General features: G+C 45.9%; 1 protein-coding gene and 1 non-coding gene across 4 annotated transcripts in view; both read left to right on the forward strand.

The window, feature by feature from the left end:
- The first annotated feature begins 1,004 nt into the window (after positions 1–1,004).
- The window catches only part of LOC115192146 (SH2B adapter protein 1-like), a 24,217-nt gene continuing 4,056 nt past the window's right edge, over positions 1,005–21,165 (forward strand). Inside the window, exons 1-10 of one of the 3 annotated variants that reach the window (XM_029750322.1) lie at positions 1,005–1,298; positions 1,754–1,795; positions 2,378–4,557; positions 6,121–6,222; positions 6,526–6,617; positions 6,821–6,903; positions 12,997–13,143; positions 13,280–13,485; positions 17,142–17,316; positions 20,911–21,001. In XM_029750322.1, coding sequence (XP_029606182.1) covers positions 2,797–4,557; positions 6,121–6,222; positions 6,526–6,617; positions 6,821–6,903; positions 12,997–13,143; positions 13,280–13,485; positions 17,142–17,316; positions 20,911–21,001 — 2,657 coding nt within the window. In that variant the 5' untranslated portion in view covers positions 1,005–1,298; positions 1,754–1,795; positions 2,378–2,796. The remainder of the gene's footprint in view (positions 1,299–1,753; positions 1,796–2,377; positions 4,558–6,120; positions 6,223–6,525; positions 6,618–6,820; positions 6,904–12,996; positions 13,144–13,279; positions 13,486–17,141; positions 17,317–20,910; positions 21,002–21,165) is intronic. The other 2 variants (XM_029750321.1, XM_029750323.1) reach the window with 2 other exon arrangements.
- On the forward strand, positions 4,945–5,019 carry trnaa-ugc (transfer RNA alanine (anticodon UGC)). The gene has a single exon. It is a non-coding gene; the product is annotated as a tRNA-Ala (tRNA).

Below are 21,165 nucleotides of genomic sequence, written 5' to 3' on the forward strand. Positions count from 1 at the left end.
TTCTATATTCTATTTTAGTCTATTCAATGCTATTCTATTGCAGTGCATTCCTCTATTTTAGAAAACTTTATTAGAAAACAATCACAGTAAGGAACTTAATTGTTACGCAGAAATGATTTGATATTGAGATAAAAAACATCTGCATTGGATCTTTAAACACATGCTGGTGAAGTGAATGAGAAATGCCATAGCGGATGAAGAGGAAGGTGGAACGTGAATTGACAGTAAGTACACACTGTGTATAAACAACACAATACTGAAAGCAAGCTATAAAGACAACACCAACACCAAACACAGCAGTAGGCCTATGTGCTCATGTGGCCACTGACACAGAAATGCTGCATGTAGGCCTACTATAGTCTACAGTAATCATGGATCTATTTTGAAGCTATTTTTTGAGCTAGTTTGAAATAAATAATTGACCAATCTCTATAAGGATATATTTTAATTCAAATCAAATTTTATTTGTCACATGCACCGAATACAACAGGTGCAGTATACCTTACAGTGAAATACTTACTTACAAGCCCTTAACCAACAATGTGTTGTTAAGAAAAAATGAAGAAATAAAAGTAACAAATAATTAAAGAGCAGCAGTAAAATAACAATAGGGAGGCTATATACAGGGGTACCAGTACAGCGTCAATGTGCAGGGGCACCGGTTAGTCGAGGTAATATGTACATGTGGGTAGTTATTAAACTTATGCATAGATAAATAGATAATAACAGAGAGTAGCAGCAACATAAGGGGGGGGCAATGCAAGTAGTACAAAAACATTTTAAATTATATGCAATTATATAGGCTTGTTGTAAACATTCATGCAAATTATGAATAAAAAAAATAGATAGCGTAGTAGTTCAGTATGAGACAAATACTAATTTAATGAATTTCAAAATGTTTTTAGTATCCCTCCATTTTCCCACCATCCAAGTACTCTGAATGCAAACAGACTATGCAACTCCTCCTGGCTAGTCTCCTTTCACCTCCCCCTGCCCATCCTCTCTCTCCCACTATATCGCGAGAGATAGGGAGCACAGAAATATTCATATGTTAGCAACAACAGTTATAAAATGATAATTATATCGCGGATATATGAACGAATTGTAATGTAAGCCAACGCAAGATTGCTAAATTAGTTATTTTATTAATATGTTGCTAGCTAATAATAATAGCTAGCAACATATTAACGGTAGCTAGCGATTCGCCTGTCGGCTGTAGTAGCACATCTGGGAGGCACAAGTTACGATTAACTAGCTAACTGTAAAGTGGTCTCTATTTTGAAGACACGCGTGTACAAGTGGGTAAACATAACATTACTTCAATTAGCTAGCACCCCTTATTCAATGATAAAAGCCATAGCCTAGCTAGCTACTATTAGCTGGCTATACCGATGTTATTGAATTAAAACAGCTAGCTAGGCTTACATTTTAGCTTCATTGTTGAATATTGGCTAGTTGGCTAACTGCTTCAAGCTGGTGCTTTTTATTTAGTTAGCTAACATGGTTCTGTTCAGAAGATGGATGGCGTTATTAGCTAGCTGTGGTGGGTCGCTAGTTAGCGAACGTTAGCTAGCTAGCGCAGTAACGCTTACTAGATTGTTTATCACGCGATGTGCTGGCTCTTGTTGCTAGTTAACGTTAGCTAAGCTAACATGACCACACTGTCTGTCATTTTGCCATGCTCACGCACTATCATTACTCTGTAATATTAGCTGTCTAGTTAGTGAACTGTCTCTCCTTTGTGTTATTTTAGCAATCAAGCACTGGCCTCGAGTTTCTGACTAGGCCGACAATGGTTTGTGAATTCCAGCTAACTGCGTTAGCCAGTAACGTTAGTACCAACCAGGCTCTCTGGATTGTTTACATCCAGCGCCAGTTTGCAAACTAGCTAGGTAGTGTTGTTAGTTAGCTAGCTAGCTACAAAAATCTAGCCAGCAAGGTGTTTTTTGTTCGCCATCAAGGTAGTTAGTTAGCTATGCCACACTATATTTGGATTTGCTACAGTATGTCAAAGTGATTACGCGGCTACTTATCTGAACACTGACAAATCAGTTGGTGGCTCTTCACCATACCTAGCTACCTAAGTACCGTTATGTGAAGATCTCTAGCTAGCTAATTGAATGGGTTGCTTATCAATTTGTTGTTTTTGTGGATGTAAAGCAGACTCAATTTAAATCAGTGACACTTGACACAATTGTTGTGACCACTAGTCTAACAGACAACAACTACAGGTGGCAACCGGTGCTAGGGGTATTTGTATTAGTTACACAGTTGATTAGATATTGTAGATCATATTAGAGTGTGTTATGGCTCTGGAGAATATATGTAACAGGTAATGTGATGTCACCATTTGATTGTGCTTGTATTGTTTTCACAGGCTGCAGTTGTGTTCTTGTGGATGTGTGGTGGACCGTAAGCAGGGCGGCCACTTGTGAACCTCACCTATTTACCTTGCCCCTTTGTCCTATACCTCCTCCCTGACTCCTCCCTTTTTTCCCATCTTTTATCATAGACCTCTTTAAATGTATGAAAGCATGTTGCACAGAGACAGACCCCCTATATTTCTACCTCTTCTCCGTCTGTGCTCATCAGTGTGTTACGGTAGTCTTTTAGCTGAAGGTTTTAAATGGGGGTGAATCTACTATATGCCTGGTGTAGTACGGTACTTGAATTCCCACCCATTTGTAAATTAGCCCTGATGAGCTGTGCAGATTTCATTAATCAACCTTAAGTGATAAACCAATCAGCAGCCAGCTAATTGGCCAATCAGCCCCCCCTCCACTCCCTCCTGATAGAATGAACGGCTCTCTTTTAACCCCACCTAGCCTGCGGGCAGCCAACTCCTCTACCCTGCCCCCGTCACCCTCCCCGTCCCCTCCATCCCCCTCCCTGTTGCCACTGTTCCCTCGGCCACCTCCCTTGGCCCAGCCTCATCCCTCCTCGCTGTCGGACACCCCCACGCCCTCCCCCTGCCTGAGCTGGACGGAGTTCTGTGAGCTGCACGCCCGCATGGCGGCCGGGGACTTTGCCCGCCACTTCCGGGCGTTCCTCCTGGAGAACCCACACTACTCCCCTGACTCTGCTGCCGCCTTCTGTCGCCGCTTCACTGACCGCTTTGTCCGACATTTCCAGAGCGAACTGGAGGGGGTGGCAGGGGCACCGGGTACAGCCCCCGGGATGGAGGCGGGGAGCTGGGCTCCCCAATCAGACGCCACCTCCCTGGAAGAGGAGGCGGTCTCTCCCCCTCCCGTCACCGAGGGAGCCTGCTACCACGCCTGTGCCCCAGCCAACCCGGTGCGAGCCCTGCCCAAGCCTGCCTCCACACGGCTGGTGTTGGAAACCCGAAGTGGGGACCAATTTCAAGATTCCTATGCTGTCACAACGGTCCTCCCCCCATCCTCCTCCTCCTCCTGCTCCTCCTCGGTGGGAGGAGGAAACAACGGCGGGCGGGAAGAGAGGGGTGCCCCAGTTACTGTTAAACACTTCCCTGGCGTCGGCCCGGGCAACGGAGAAACAACGGCCGAGGAAGAGGAGGATAGCTGGGCGGGGGTAACGGTCATGGAGGAGGAGGTGGAGCCAGATGAGGGGGAGGCGGATCTGGAAGTTTGCTTGGACAATGAAGACCCCTCCCACATGCCCCAAACGCCTGCCTCCCCTTGCTCCGACACACCCCCTCCCCGCTCCAAGGGTAACGGCACACCGGCCTCGACAGGAAGCCAGTCCAAAACCAAACTGAAGAAGCGCTTCTCTCTGCGGAGTGTTGGGCGCAGCGTGCGGGGTAGTGTCCGGGGCATCCTGCACTGGCGCAGCTCGTCCAGCGACTCCCCCCAGAGCTCCTCCCAGCTGCCCTCCAGCTACAGCTACACAATGGGGGTCCAGGACGCTGCCACCGGCTCTTCCTCCAAGAGGAACTCTGGCACTCAGCCCCCCACGCCCACCTCCTCCATGCCTGTTTCCCTCTCCCTGCCCCTCTCCCTCCCCCACTCCTCCTCCTCCTCCCTGCCCCCGTCTTCCTCCAGCAGTGCTACCTCCCTCTCGCTGTCGGAAGCGCGGGACCGCCGGCGGAGCAATGGCGAGGGGGGAGAGAAGGAGAAGTGGAGCCACCGGCTGGAGAAGTTGCGTCTGTCTCGCTCCCCGCCCCCCGTTCTCTCCTCAGCGCCCACTTCGGCCGTGGTGTCGCCTTCCTCCGGCCTGCCCCCCAGCAGCAGCAGCAGCGCCAACCTGAGGAAGACGGGCCGGTTGGTGAGGGAGGGAGGAGTCAGCGTCAGCTCCTCCATGCCAGATGAGTTTGCAGGGAGCCACGGTGGTTTCCCTGGCTTTTCCTTTGGCCTGCTGCACCACGGCACACAAGAACACAACAACGCTGGCACCGGCTTAAACAACACCTCGTCCACCGCTAATGCTGCTCAAACAGCCGCAGTGCAGCCTCTCGTCCCCGGGGGCACTGTCGGCTGGAGGGGCGGTCGTTGGCACAAGTGCCGACTGGTCCTGAGGGAGAGGGACAAGGAGGGGGAGCGGGGCGAGGAGTACTATCTGGAGTTCTTCATCCCGCCTAAAGTGAGTGTGAGACCTGTCCTGTGCAACTCCATATTAGGAAGGTGTTCTTAATGTTTGATATACTCGGGGTATATACCTCCCCCCCCAAAAAATTATATTTGATAATGATACATTAATAATACGCTTGCTATATTATTTTTACGTGAACATAATCAATGATGAAATTTAAATGCAAAACTCCAGTTTGGTGTTTTTAAGTTGACCGTTTTTTTGTTTAATGCCCTACCAAATAACACTGCCATATTGAGAACTTTTTTGTTTTTGGAGGATAAAGTTCACCTTTGTAATTGTACTACATTATTGGGAACGCATTATTTGTGACAAAAATATGAAAAGTTAATGTGGAATTTAACAATGCTTATTCTTAACATACAAAGTACAACATTAGCCCCCCTGTAGCTCAGTTGGTAGAGCATGGTGTTTGCAACACCAGGGTTGTGGGTTCGATTCCCACGGGGGGCCAGCACAGGAAAAAAAAAAAAAATGTATGAAATGTATGTATTCACTACTGTAAGTCGCTCTGGATAAGAGCGTCTGCTAAATGACTAAAATGTAAAATGTAAACATTTTATTTCAAATCCTTATTGGGTAAAACTATATTATTCCTCCCATTTTCGATTTAATTTCCTCATTGTCATTTGAAATCCTGGCCACATTCTTAACAGTTTAGCCTGTCAATCAATCGCTGTGGGTGGGATTGTCAGGGGAGGAGCTGGATATTTGCGAGAGTCACAGGATTGGTAGGGTTTTCAGACCTGTTAAGGAATTATTGGGGGTGGGATTTTCAGGGAAGGGAGTAGATTAGTAATTGAGTCATTAAAACAGTTTTTCAATATATTGTGGCAAAACCTAACAAAAATATAAACTCAACATGTACATAAAAGATACCAGAAATGTTCCATAAGCACAAAACAATTCTTTCTCTCAAATTTTGTGCACACATTTGTTTGTATCCCTGTTAGTGAGCATTTTTCCTTTGCCAAGATAATCCATCAACCTGACAGGTGCGGCATATCAAGAAGCTGATTAAACAGCATGATCATTACACAGGTGAACCTTGTGTTAGGGACAAAAGGCCACTTTAAAATGTGCAGTTATGTCACACAACACAATGCCACAGATGTCTCAAGTTTTGAGGGTGTGTGCAATTGGCATGCTGACTGCAGGAATGTCCACCAGAGCTGTTGCCAGAGAATTTAATGTTAATTTCACTACCATAAGTTGCCTTCAACGTCGTTTTAGAGAATTTGGCAGTACATCCAACCAGCCTCACAAACGCAGACCACCTCCTGTCTGTAATAAAGCCCTTTTTGTGGGGAAAAACTCATTCTGATTGGCTGGGTCTGGCTCACCCGTGGGTGGGGGGTTGGAGGCATCAGGGTAGATTGTGTATCCTTGATATAACACTGAAAGGCATGACAACCTGTCAACATGCTCCTTTGTAATGCTTGGAAATGAATGATATGTCATTGGCGGGCATGATGTGAAAATTGCACAATTTCTCTGAGCGCACAGATGGTGTCTTATTTATTCAATGTTCTTCTCTGTCCCCCTGTCTCTCAGTCCTCCAAGCCCAGGCTGACTATCCCATGCTGCTCTATTGTGGATGTGAGGAGCACCACAGCCCTGGAGGTGCCTGACAAGGAGAACACCTTCCTCCTGCAGGTAACGATTTGTCGTTCTTTCATTTCCTTATTTTTTTCAATTCCTCTTTCTTGTTCTCTCAGTTCATTTAATTCAGGTAGTCAGCTCCTGATCAGCTTGCGTCTGTAGACTGACTTGTATTTGGTTCGCTCGCTTTCTCTCACCCCCTCTGTCTCTCACCCCCTCTCCCTCTCACCCCCCCTCTCTCGCCCTCTCTCCCTCTCTCTCACCCTCTCTTTTTCTCACCCCCTCCCTCTCTCTCACCCCCTCTCTCTGTTGCCCCCATTCTCACTCTCTCGCTAACCCTGTCTTTCTCTCTGTCAGTTGGAGGGACAGGTGCAGTATGTGATTGAGACGCGAGACGCTGTGCAGATGAGAGCCTGGTTGAGTGACATCAGGAACGGTATATGTATCAGGTAAGCAAATTGTATGTTAAGTAATACATGTAACACATGAGTTTTCTTTCAAGTCAGTGATTAGGGAGGGGGGGGGCAGTGAGTGAGAGTTAAGAGGAACCATGTATATGCTTGTATTCACTGACTGTCAACTATTGATGAGGTCAACAGAAGTAGAAGTGACGTCCCACCTAGAACAAGTTTTGTGTATCTTGACTCTACAGTGAACAGGAGGACATAGAAGCTGTGTGTGGGGGACCCATGGACATCAGTGGAACGCCAGAATTCAGTGACCGCCTCTCTCAAGGTGAGTGGGGCATGCCAAATCCCAAATCGACCCCTAGACACCTCCTCAATCCACTACTCTTAGACGAGTATATACCAACCAGTCAATCGCGGTTGTAGTCGACTAGGCGTTCCTAGTCGATCGCCGAACATTTCTCTGCGCTCCTCTTTAAAAAATGTTTTGCCTTTAGCTGTTGGTGGTAGATGCACTTGATTCAGCTGCCCTGTGCGCTGGGTAGGCAAAGTGTTCCCATTTTGAACCATTTCATTTGAAGGAACAAACTCTGCCTACCGGCAGACCTGTAGAGCTAAATCAAGTGTGCCTACTGTGCTGGCCAATCGGATAGCTCAAATCACCGTGCCAGCAGCTTCCACTACCCCCACAGCAAAGTTTGATACTACCCTAAATGAGATTTAATAACTTTTAAAATCCTGACCAGAGAGACTGTCAAAGAATACAGCAAATAGCTGTTGTTTTTATGATTCAACACTTTTACAAAACATAAAACGCACTTCTCCCTACTTACACTCGCGCTACAACCAGCACTGCAGCTGCAGTGAATGAGTAGCCAAGTGTATCGATGGGCCTGCGTTTGTATTAGTAACGTCTCGTCGTGTCTATTTTAATGTCGACTAATATTTCACTTTCTCTGGTCATAGGAACAACATGAATTTGTGCATGAGGCAGAAATAATGAGGTGTGACTCGGGGTTGGTCATCAGACTGTGTCCCCTCTCTCTGGTCAGTCTCACCGGAGAAAATGAGAGATCGGGGACCGTGAGAGGCGGACCCTCTGCTGCTCACTCTCTCCCTCCATCCGCTGAGACTGACCATCAGATGCAGGTACAACCAGACATGGAAACGGTTTGTGGGTTTATGAAATGCACATTCCTTTATTGAATATAATATGTGTATGATGCCTTGTCTTTTGGTGCTGCCGACGTAGCCTGTAGAGAGAAACGCAGGTTGTGAGTTCCCCCGGCAATTCATTTGGGTTTTGGCAGCAATCATTTGTTTGTTGCGCTGCATTTAATGTTTCTTATCTGCCTTTTCTTATGTTACTGCTTCGGCATACGACACTTTCTGTACTGCTCTAACCCTGGCAACCTCAATCTCCCTTTCTCTCACCGGACACCTCCGATCTCCAGCCCCATGGCACCCCCACAACTAACACACATTACTTTCTCCACCGATACCACACATTCCTTCGTCTCATGCCCTCCTGCACACTTCTCACGTCTAGGCATCTCCCTCCGACACACTGCTGCAACATGCCCATAAACTTGACACCTTAAACACTGTTGTATTTTCGGAACAAAAGCTCTCATGGGGTAATTGACACTTCCTTCCATGACCTTATCTGGCAAAGACTCTGCATCAAAACTCAGCATGACAGACAATGTCTTCTCCGTTTCCCCACACTCTCCACCGGATCTACAACTCACCAAACGGCAGGCATTAGACACCGGGAATCTTCCATTTCAACTGCTCCTCCTCAACACTTAATGCTAATCCGGAGCGCCCACTCCCTCTGGGGGGGGATGAAACACAATAAATCATCACGAGTCCACTCCGAGTTACCTTCAACAACTAAACAGTCCCCAACCTGACACCACATATGGATCAGCCAAAATACAAGGATCCATTCGCTCTACAAATCACCCTCCCACTGGGCCAGAATCATCCTTATCATCCTCAGGACAAGGTCCGAATTCAGCGGTCCTCACGGCAGGTATTTCATCCTCACTCTCGCCAGGTTCCATCTCTGATGGACTTGACCCCGACCTTCCTCACCACGCTGCTTCCTTCTATACTCAACTTCTCAGCAGTCATCACTGCACCTGCCACCACAGTTAATTCATCCTCACTCTTGTCACGTTCAATTTCCTCCTCAAGCTCTTCCAAACATTCTGTGAGAGCCTCTATTCCATATTCACTCAGAAGATAGTCCACTTTTTCTTTCTTTCTTGTCTGCCATCTTACCGCGTGTCTCATCTCATCACCATCAAGCAGCCCCTGCTGCTATCACGATCACATTTTCGGGATTTTCTGTCCTCTTACACTTCATTGGTGTTACAGTATTAGATTGTCAAACAGAACTGCGTTCAGGAGCTCTAATTATCCAGGGTTCTAGTATGTGGTTGAATTCCAGGGGGGGAGAGAAATGTATGCTTTATGTATACACAATTTATTGAAATGTATTTGTATTTAGGAATGTTTGATTCATTGCCTAAATACACTGAACAAAAATATGAATGCAACAATTTCAAAGATTTTACTGAGTTTCAGTTCATACAGTGAGGGGGGAAAAAAGTATTTGATCCCCTGCTGATTTTGTACGTTTGCCCACTGACAAAGAAATGATCAGTCTATAATTTTAATGGTAGGTTTATTTGAACAGTGAGAGACAGAATAACAACAAAAAAATCCAGAAAAACGCATGTGAAAAATGTTATAAATTGATTTGCATTTTAATGAGGGAAATAAGTATTTGACCCCTCTGCAAAACATGACTTAGTACTTGGTGGCAAAACCCTTGTTGGCAATCACAGAGGTCAGACGTTTCTTGTAGTTGGCCACCAGGTTTGCACACATCTCAGGAGGGATTTTGTCCCACTCCTTTTTGCACATCTTCTCCAAGTCATTAAGGTTTCGAGGATGACGTTTGACAACTCGAACCTTCAGCTCCCTCCACAGATTTTCTATGGGATTAAGGTCTGGAGACTGGCTAGGCCACTCCAGGACCTTAATGTGCTTCTTCTTGAGCCACTCCTTTGTTGCCTTGGCCGTGTGTTTTGGGTCATTGTCCTGCTGGAATACCCATCCACGACCCATTTTCAATGCCCTGGCTGAGGGAAGGAGGTTCTCACCCAAGATTTGACGGTACATGGCCCCGTCCATCGTCCCTTTGATGGGGTGAAGTTGTCCTGTCCCCTTAGCAGAAAAACACCACCAAAGCATGTTTTCTCCATGTTTGACGGTGGGAATGGTGTTCTTGGGGTCATAGGCAGCATTCCTCCTCCTCCAAACACGGCGAGATGAGTTGATGCCAAAGAGCTCCATTTTGGTCTCATCTGACCACAACACTTTCACCCAGTTGTCCTCTGAATCATTCAGATGTTCATTGGCAAACTTCAGACGGGCATGTATATGTGCTTTCTTGAGCAGGGGGACCTTGCGGGCGCTGCAGGATTTCAGTCCTTCACCGCGTAGTGTGTTACCAATTGTTTTCTTGGTGGCTATGGTCCCAGCTGCCTTGAGATCATTGACAAGATCCTCCCGTGTAGTACTGGACTGATTCCTCACCGTTCTCATGATCATTGCAACTCCACGAGGTGAGATCTTGCATGGAGCCCCAGGCCGAGGGAGATTGACAGTTCTTTTGTGTTTCTTCCATTTGCGAATAATCGCACCAAATGTTGTCACCTTCTCACCAAGCTGCTTGGCGATGGTCTTGTAGCCCATTCCTGCCTTGTGTAGGTCTACAATCTTGTCCCTGACATCCTTGGAGAGCTCTTTGGTCTTGGCCATGGTGGAGAGTTTGGAATCTGATTGATTGATTGCTTCTGTGGACAGGTGTCTTTTATACAGGTAACATGCTGAGATTAGGAGCACTCCCTTTAAGAGTGTGCTCCTAATCTCAGCTCGTTACCTGTATAAAAGACACCTGGGAGCCAGAAATCTTTCTGATTTGAGAGTGGTCAAATACTTATTTCCCTCATTAAAATGCCAATCAATTTATAACATTTTTGACATGCGTTTTTCAGGATTATTTTGTTGTTATTCTGTCTCTCACTGTTCAAATAAACCTACCATTAAAATTATAGACTGATAATTTCTTTGTCAGTGGGCAAACTTACAAAATCAGCAGGGGATCAAATACTTTTTTCCCTCACTGTATAAGGCAATCAGTCAATTGAAATGAATTCATTAGGCCATAATTTATGGATTTCACATGACTGGGAATACAGATACCTTAAAAAAAAAAAAGGTAGGGGCGTGAATCAGAACCAGTCAGTATCACCATTTGCCGCATGCAGCACGACACATCTCCTTTGCAGAGTTGATCAGACTGTTGATTGTCGCCTGTGGAATTTTGTCCTACTCCTCTTCAATGGCTGTGCGAAGTTGCTGGATATTGGAGGGAACTGGAACACTCTGTCGTACACATCAATCCAGAGCATCCCAAATATGTTCAGTGGGTGACATGTCTGGTGAGTATGCAGGCCATGGAAGAAAGGGGATATTTTCATCTTTCTGGAATTGTGTACAGATTCTTGTGACATGGGGCCTTGCATTATCATGCTGAAACGTGAGGTGATGGCGGTGGATGAATGGCACGACAACGGGCCTCAGGATCTCATCTACGGATCTCGTCACAGTATATCTGTGCATTCAAATTGCCATGAACACAATTGCATTTTATTGATTGTTTGTAGCTTATGCCTGCCCATACCATAACCCCGTCACCACCATGGAGCACTCTGTTCACAACGTTCAGCAAACCGCTTGCCCATACGACGCCATACACACTGTTAGCCATCTGCCCGGTACAGTTAAAACTGGGATTCATCCGTGAAGAGCACACTTCTCCAGTGGCCATCGAAGGTGAGCATTTGCCCATTGCAGTTGGATCAAGACCCTGGTGAGGACAACGAGCATGCAGATGAGCTTCCCTTAGACGGGTTCTGACAGTTTGTGCAGAAATTCTTTGGTTGTGCTAACCCACAGTTTCATCAGCTGTCTGCGTGGTTGGTTTCAGATGATCCCGCAGGTGGAGAAGCTGGATGTAGAGGTGTTGGAGGCGGCTTATGGTAGAGAAATTAACATAGAATTCTCTGGCAACAGCTCTGGTGGACATTCCTGCAGTCAGCAAGCCAATTGCATGCTCCCTCAACTTGAGAAATCTGTGGCGTTGTGACAAAACTGCATATTTTGGAGTGGCAATTTATTGTCCCCCAGCACAAGGTTCACCTGTGTAATGATCATGCTGTTTAATCAGCTTTTTGATATGCCACACCTGTCAGGTGGATGGATTATCTTGGCAAAGGAGAAATTCTCACTGACAGGGTACTAATTGTGCAAAACATTTTAGAGAAACAAGCTTTTTTTTGAACATGGGATCTTTTTTTTCAGCTCAAGAAATGGTACCAACACTTTACATGTTGCGTTTATTTTTTTGTTCAGTGTATGTTTATTGTGCTGTTCAGGCCTTTATGTACTATAATTGTTACCATTGATTTGTGATTGGTCTAAAATGGTACAGTCCAAGGTGAGACCTGATGGGAATTGTACTTGAAACCCTGCCATTTCATTGTTGGCCAGACAGGACAAGGGTAAGGTTGCCATGTTGGCTGAACGCTATATTTTCAACTATTGATTGAAGCTTGGTTTCTTTGGAGCGCAACTTATTATTTGATACATTTTACAGTTTATGTTCCCATCCAGTTTTTATGTTTGTTATTTTTGTTTATACATAGTGTACAGTTTTCCGGTGGCTTCACCTCACCGCTGTAAATAAACAACCTCATTCTGAGTTTGCCCCGTATCGAAGTGTCTGCCTCCTCACTGAAACTTCCACCGCTAGGGTGGCCTCCGTTACAGGCCGACTGCAATAAACCTCATTCATACGGAACTGTTTTTATTTGGTAAATGTTGCATAGGCTTAAAAATGTTTTAAAAGATGTTTGGAAACAGTTCTGCGCTGTAGATCTCGGCTTGCATTTTGAAAGTGAACTTGGCTCAGAAAATGTTGGTGACCACTGCCCTAGACACTTAATCTGTAAGAATCTACAAACAGCAGACATGTAGCATAAGGTAAGGAGGAGCTACTACCATATTCCTTACCTATCCAATCTTTTCAAATATGACTGCACAGAATAGGATCTTGGAGCCCATTTGGGATTGTTGTGTGACGATTTCCCTGTGTTTCACAATTTTTTTTGCAGCTTTACAAATATACAGTTAGAACACTTAACACCTGATACAGAAAGCGAGACGAAAAATGTTGTTTTAATTATGTGTCCAACGTTCCGTTGCTATTTGAAAGTACAAGAATAAGATTTATGTCTGCTTAAATAATAAGACTGATGTTTTTGCTCCTGTCCTGTTGCAGTGTGTTATGGAGGTGTGGGCGGCTCTTCCCCGCTGATGGACCCACGCCCCCCAGAGTTACCGCCCCGCGCCCCTCTGGACGAATCAGACGGACGCGGGGGCGGAGCCGGCCTGGGCACACCATTTGCGGAGACGCCAGATGCCACAGGTGAAGGCTGCTACTTACGCAGTTAGCACACCAGAATGTACAGAGCAAGTACCTTTTTTTTGTCTAATCTTTTCATCACTCCCCAAATCCCTCCTCCCCTCATCCATCCTTCCCATCATCCCTCCTCACCTCCCAGGCTCCTTCCTGTTCTCAGACGTGGTGGAGGCGGTGGAGCACCCTCTGAGCGAGTGCCAGTGGTTCCACGGGACGTTGTCGCGCCTCAAGGCGGCTCAGCTGGTGCTGGCGGGGGGTATGGCCAGCCACGGCGTCTTCCTTGTGCGCCAGAGCGAGACACGCCGCGGGGAGTACGTCCTAACCTTCAACTTCCAGGGCAAGGCCAAGGTACAAGAGACGGGAGAGGGAGAGTGTGTGTCAAATCAAATCGGATTTGATTTGTCACATGCGCCAAATACACCTGGTGTGGACTTTACCGTGAAATGCTTGCTTACGAGCCCTTCCCAACAATGCAGCATTTTAAAATCAAAATGAAATAATAGTAAAAAGAGGAATACAATAAAAATCACATTTTTGCATGACACAGGTCATTTTTCCAACAATAGTTTACAGACAGATGAATTCACTGTATCACAATTCCAGTGGGTCAGAAGTTGCTTGTAAATCTTCCGACTTCAACTGTGTGTATGTATGTATGTATGTATGTATGTATGTATGTATGTATGTATGTATGTATGTATATATATATATATATATATATATATATATATATATATATTATACTGCTCAAAAAAATAAAGGGAACACTTAAACAACACAATGTAACTCCAAGTCAATCACACTTCTGTGAAATCAAACTGTCCACTTAGGAAGCAACACTGATTGACAATAAATGTCACATGCTGTTGTGCAAATGGAATAGACAACAGGTGGAAATTATAGGCAATTAGCAAGACACCCCCAATAAAGGAGTGGTTCTGCAGGTGGAGACCACAGACCACTTCTCAGTTCCTATGCTTCCTGGCTGATATTTTGGTCACTTTTGAATGCTGGCGGTGCTTTCACTCTAGTGGTAGCATGAGACGGAGTCTACAACCCACACAAGTGGCTCAGGTAGTGCAGCTCATCCAGGATAGCACATCAATGCGAGCTGTGGCAAGAAGGTTTGCTGTGTCTGTCAGCGTAGTGTCCAGAGCATGGAGGCGCTACCAGGAGACAGGCCAGTACATCAGGAGACGTGGAGGAGGCCGTAGGAGGGCAACAACCCAGCAGCAGGACCGCTACCTCCGCCTTTGTGCAAGGAGGAGCAGGAGAAGCACTGCCAGAGCCCTGCAAAATGACCTCCAGCAGGCCACAAATGTGCATGTGTCTGCTCAAACGGTCAGAAACAGACTCCATGAGGGTGGTATGAGGGCCCGACGTCCACAGGTGGGGGTTGTGCTTACAGCCCAACACCGTGCAGGACGTTTGGCATTTGCCAGAGAACACCAATATTGGCAAATTCGCCACTGGCGCCCTGTGCTCTTCACAAATGAAAGCAGGTTCACACTGAGCACATGTGACAGACGTGACAGAGTCTGGAGACGCCGTGGAGAACGTTCTGCTGCCTGCAACATCCTCCAGCATGACCGGTTTGGCGGTGGGTCAGTCATGGTGTGGGGTGGCATTTCTTTGGGGGGCCGCACAGCCCTCCATGTGCTCGCCAGAGGTAGCCTGACTGCCATTAGGTACCGAGATGAGATCCTCAGACCCCTTGTGAGATCATATGCTGGTGCGGTTGGCCCTGGGTTCCTTCTAATGCAAGACAATGCTAGACCTCATGTGGCTGGAGTGTGTCAGCAGTTCCTGCAAGAGAAAGGCATTGATGCTATGGACTGTCCCGCCCGTTCCCCAGACCTGAATCCAATTGAGCACATCTGGGACATCACGTCTCGCTCCATCCACCAATGCCACATTGCACCACAGACTGTCCAGGAGTTGGCGGATGCTTTAGTCCAGGTCTGGGAGGAGATCCCTCAGGAGACCATCCGCCACCTCATCAGGAGCATGCCCAGGCGTTGTAGGGAGGTCATACATGCACGTGGAGGCCACACACACTACTGAGCCTCATTTTGACTTGTTTTAAGGACATTACATCAAAGTTGGATCAGCCTGTAGTGTGGTTTTCCACTTTCATTTTGAGTGTTACTCCAAATCCAGACCTCCATGGGTTGATAAATTGGATTTCCATTGATTATTTTTGTGTGATTTGTTGTCAGCACAATCAACTATGTAAAGAAAAAAGTATTTAACAAGATTATTTCTTTCATTCAGATCTAGGATGTGTTGTTTAAGTGTTCCCTTTTTTTTTTTGAGCAGTGTATATATATATGTGTATATATACGTATGTATATATACGTATGTATTTATGTATTTATAAATACGTATGTGTATAAATACGTGTATGTATGTTTATATATATATATATGTTTGTCTGTATATATATATGTGAGTGTGCGTAGGGTCAGTGCATGGTACAGGCATTGCAGTTAGTTTGTGTACCATTAATTGACTATTTTTAAACAGCCAGACTGCTTAATGTGGCTCAGTTGGTAGAGCATGGTGTTTGCAACGCCAGGGTTGTGGTTTCGATTCCCACGGGGGGCCAGTACGGAGGGGGGGGGGGGGGGGGGGGGGGGGGGGGGGGGAATAAAGAAATTTATGAAAATGTATGCATTCACTACTGTAAGTCGCTCTGGATAAGAGCGTCTGCTAAATGACTAAAATTTAAATGTAGCAGTGTTATGGCTTGGGGGTAAAAGCTTTCTCTGAGCCTGTTTGTCCGAGAGCCAATGCTCTGATACTGTTTGCTGGACGGTTAGCAGAGAGAACAGTCTATGACTTTGGTGGCTGGCGTCTTCAGCAGTTTCTCCGGCCTCAGACACTGTCTGGTATAGAGGTCCTGGATGGCAGGGGGCTTGGCGTCATCAGCAATCTGTGCTGTCCGCACCACCCTCTGTAGCGCTTTGTGCATTTGCCATACCAAGCGATGATGCAGCCAGTCAATATGCTCTCGATGGCACCAAGGAACTTGAAGTTATCGACCCGCTGCACAACAGCCTGGTGGATGGGGGGGCGTGCTCGCCCCTCTTTCTCCTGTAGTCCACGATCAGCTCCATAGTCTTACTGACGTTGACGGAGAGGTTGTTGTAGACTGACTTATCGCTGTCGGTGATCAGGCCTACCACCACATCAGCAATCTTGTTGTTTGTTTTTTAGTCGTGCGTGGCCATTCAGTCGTGGTTGAACAGGGAGTACAGGAGAGGACTAAGTACACACCCCTGAGGGGCCCCCATGTTGAGGGTCAGTGTGGTAGAGGTGTTGTTGCCTAACCTCACCACCTGGGGCCGGTCCGTCAGGAAGTCCAGGATCCAGTTGCAGAGGGAGGGGTTCAGTCCCAAGGTCTTAAGCTTGGTGATGAGCTGTAGCCCATTCTCACAAAGTTATTTCCCCTCTTGTCCAGGTGGGAGGGGCAGTGTGAAGTGCAATTGAGATTCCATCATCTGTGTATTGGAGTGGGTTTAGGGTGTCTGGGATGATGATGTTGATGTGTGTCACGACCAGCCTTTCAAAGCACTTAATAATTACAGATGCGTGTGCTACAGGGTGACAGTCATTTAGGCAGGTTACTTTGGAGCTCTTTGGAACGGTGAAAATGGTGGTCAGCTTGAAACATGTTGGGATGACAGACTGGGACGAGGTCTGCGCAGTCTTTGAGAACGCGGAGTGGTATTCCATCTGGCCCATCGGCCTTGTGATTGTTAACCTGTTGAAACGTTTTGCTCACATCGGCCACAGAGAGCGAGATCACACCTGCTAGCATCCAAGGCTAACCCATATCCCCCTCTCTTCTCCCTTCTTTCGTCTCTCCCCCTTCTACTCCTTCCCTCTATTCCCCTTCTCATTCTCTCTCTCCCCCATACCTCCCTTTTCCACTTTCTCTCTCGCTCTCTCTCCATACTTCTCTTCCCTCCCTCTCTCTCCCTTCTCTCTGTCCGCTGCAGCACCTGCGCCTGTCTCTGAATGAGGACGGCCAGTGCCGGGTGCAGCACCTGTGGTTCCAGTCCATATTCGACATGCTGGAGCACTTCCGGGTTCACCCAATCCCCCTGGAGTCTGGGGGTGCCTCGGACGTCACCCTCATCAGCTTTGTGGGAGCCACCGCTGTCCGGCAGCCAGGTAACAGGTCAGGGGTGAACGGTCACAGGATGTTCCACTAGGATGAAACTGCACTGGGTTTACACTGGCCTCTAAAGGGAAGTCTTGGGTGTTGTATGTACGTTGTACGTCTGGTGTATGTGTTTTTATGCATTATGATTGGCTTACACTATGCTATTACGCCAGTGAATCAATACAGTGTGCGTGTGTGTCATCCCATTGAAGATCAGGAGTGTGTGTGTGTGTGTGTGTGTGTGTGTGTGTGTGTGTGTGTGTGTGTGTGTGTGTGTGTGTGTGTGTGTGTGTGTGTGTAGGCCATAAGTAATGTTGTGTGTGCTAAAACATGGCCACTGCATGATGTTTCTGCCAGTGTCATTATAACATAAGACTGGCTGCTTTGCATCCTCATCCTGTGTCCACTACAGCAGGGACGTCACTAGAGATTCATGAATGGGGGGCTAAGCCTCTTTTAGGGGGGTCTGGGCATACCCCCCCCCCCCCCCCAGGATTTTTTAAAAAGCCCCCAAAACGTCTTTTCATCATGTATTTTTAGAGTAATAACGGGTGCAAAATCTATCAAAATAAGGTTATTTTTGGTCAAGGTTGACTAGAAGTATACCTGTCTCATAGTTTGTGTTAGACACTGATGTAATATGACTAACTTAAATTCTATCCAAATAAAGAAATTAAAGTCCACTCTGTCCCCATCCATCCAACACCAACAAAAGGCGCAAAAATGGCAGTACTATGTAGCCACAATACTTTTTGGATTTTATTTTGAGAGAGAGAGATTAATGAGAAGACATGCAGGTCATATTATACCAAAAAAATCTTTATTTAAATGTCACCCTTTTGTTAATTGTTGCTCAAAATTAACCCAATAATTCAGACACATGGAACATCTTAAACAGTATCATCCACAATGGAACAAAACTAAATTCAACTAATGAGTTAAATAATTGGAAAATAATTTGGAATAAAATCTGATTTAAAAAAAGTAAGATCCCAAACAAATATTACAACCTATATTACAGAACTGCTCCTCCTGCTTCTGTCTTTTGATGCTTATTTTGTGGGTGGACGCATCAAAGTGTACCTCCTATTTTTGTTTGAACTGGTAAAATCTTCATTTCTCACCGGATTGGCCTTCGGCAGAGCTGCTGGCACTGCCTCTCTTGAAGAATTTCTGTATATCCATCTAATGTTAGTCGCTAGCTAGCCTACAGTTGAGTAATTGAGGATAATACAATGACATTGTGATCAACACCATGTCACCTTTTCTACACATGACCTACTGATAATTGTTTTGCAATGGCCTACTGAATGAAGGCAATTGAGTATGAAAAGATATGTGCATGATGTTACGTCATCGGTCTCATTTATAGCCTGGCACAGATAGCAAAACTACATTAAATACAACGTTAATTAGATATCATCGCCACATAACTTATGTCGATTTTAAAAGACACTGTTAACGTTACCGTTAGCTAACTCGCGGCGTCTGTTACACAGGCAGCTTCACATAAAAACGCATTGGTTAACCAAGCTTTGATTATGACCAAAGTCTATGGTAGTGAATTCTTTCTCCTCTCTCTCTCTCTCTCTCTCTCTCTCTCGCTCTCGCTCTCTCTGTCTCTCTGTCCTAACTTACCATAAATTCACATCGTAGCCTATCTGCATGAATCCGTCCTGTCAGAGCCTTTTCCTGTCTGTTTACTGTTAGCTAGCCATCTCAAGCCACAGAAGTAGTTAACGTTAACCAAAATGTTTGCTACAAGTAGACCTAACAGTCACTAGCGCCAGCAGCAGCCTCCCCCAGGTCCTAGTGCCCGCCCGGTAACAAGTTTAACCTCTCTAGGGGAGGTGGGCCGAAATCGTCCCACACTATTCAACAGCCAGTGACAAATCAGAGCGCCAAATTTAAAACCACAAAATTTCATAATTCAAAGTTCTCAAACATAGGACTATTTTACACCATTTTATAGATACACTTCTCCTGAATCGAACCACGTTGTCCGATTTTCCAAAAGGCTTTACAGCGAAAGCAAAACATTAGATTATGTTAGGAGAGTACATAGACACAAAAAAACCACACAGCCATTTCCGAGCAACTAGCATGCATCACAAATACCCAAAACACAGCTAAATGCAGCACTAACCTTTTGATGATCTTCATCAGATGACACTCCTAGGACATTATGTTATACAATACATGCATGTTTTGTTCAATCAAGTTCATATTTATATCAAAAAACAGCTTTTGACATCAGCATGTGATGTTCAGAACTAGCATGCCCACTGAAAACTTCCGGTGAATTTACTAAATTACTCACGATAAACGTTGAAAAAATACATAACAATTATTTAAAGAATTATAGATACAGATCTCCTTTATGCAATCGCTATGTCCGATTTTAAAATAGCTTTTCGGCGAAAGCACATTTTGCAATATTCTGAGTACATAGCTCGGCCATCACGGCTAGCTATTTTGACATCCGCCAACTTAGAATTACTATTGGATTACCTTTGCTGTTCTTCGTCAGAATGCACTCCCAGGACTTCTACTTCAACAACAAATGCTGTTTTGGTTCCAAATAATCCATAGTTATATTCAAATACCGCCGTTTTGTTCGTGCGTTCAGGTCACTATCCGAAGGGTAACGCGCGAGCGCATTTCGTGACAAAAAAATTCAAAATATTCTATTACGGTACTTAGAAGCATGTCAAACGCAGTTTCAAATCAATTTTTATGCTACTTTTCTCGTAAAATAGCGATAATATTCCAACCGGGCAAGGTTGTATTCATTCAAAGGCTGAAAGAAAAAAATGGAGAAGTCTCGTGAACGCGCATCTCAGTCTCACAGTCCCCAGGCTGACCACTTACAAACTCTGCTGCTGTTCTTTGCCCAGACACAGCAGACACCCCATTCCACTTTTTGGCGGCTTTAGAGAGCCAATGGAAGCCTTAGAAAGTGTCACGTTACAGCACAAAGGCTGTAATGTCGATAGAGATGCAACAGAAGGACAACAAATTGTCAGACAGAGCACTTCCTGTATGGAATCTTCTCAGGTTTTGGCCTGCCATATGAGTTTTGTTATTCTCACAGACACCATTCAAACAGTTTTAGAAACTTTAGTGTTTTCTATCCAAATCTACTAATTATATTCTAGTTTCTGGGCAGGAGTAGTAACCAGATTAAATCGGGTATGTTTTTTATCCGGCCGTGAAAATACTGCCCCCTGTCCCAAAGAAGTTAAGATGCGATGAAACGGTTGCCTAGCGACGTCCCTGCCCTACAGCATGCGTGCTCACATGAGCGCACACACACACACACTGGAGTGGCTCCGCATGGCTTGTTCCCATCAATTTTCACTGATGCTCCCACCCATACACCCGTGCTCCTTACAACACAACTGCCCCCCCTTCCCTTCACACACAATTCCAAATCAACCCCTTGCCCCTACTACCCTCTGCCCCTAGGCCCTAGCACTCTACCTCCTCTCCTTCTACACCCTTCTTTCTGTCCCTCCCCCTCCTCCCCCCTTCTCCTGTGCCTTCCAGAGCTCTGATTGGCTGTCTCTGTTATTGTGTTTTCGTTGGGTCATTCTTCGCAGGCCGGGACAGGGCAAGCAGCCGGCCCACAGTCTGTGATGTCATCCCCACGCGCCACCTTGACTCTCCATCAACCCCCATCTCTGACTGTGTGTAAGTGAGACCAGACTCCACAGAGAGAGACAGAGTGTGAGAGAGAGACAGAGTGTGAGAGAGAGACAGAGTGTGAGAGAGAGAGAGAGTGTGAGAGAGAGAGAGAGTGTGAGAGAGAGAGAGAGTGTGAGAGAGAGAGAGAGTGTGAGAGAGAGAGAGGAGTG

The sequence above is a fragment of the Salmo trutta genome, chromosome 4 (genome assembly GCF_901001165.1).
Source record: "Salmo trutta chromosome 4, fSalTru1.1, whole genome shotgun sequence".
In the NCBI taxonomy this organism is placed as follows: Eukaryota; Metazoa; Chordata; class Actinopteri; order Salmoniformes; family Salmonidae; genus Salmo; species Salmo trutta.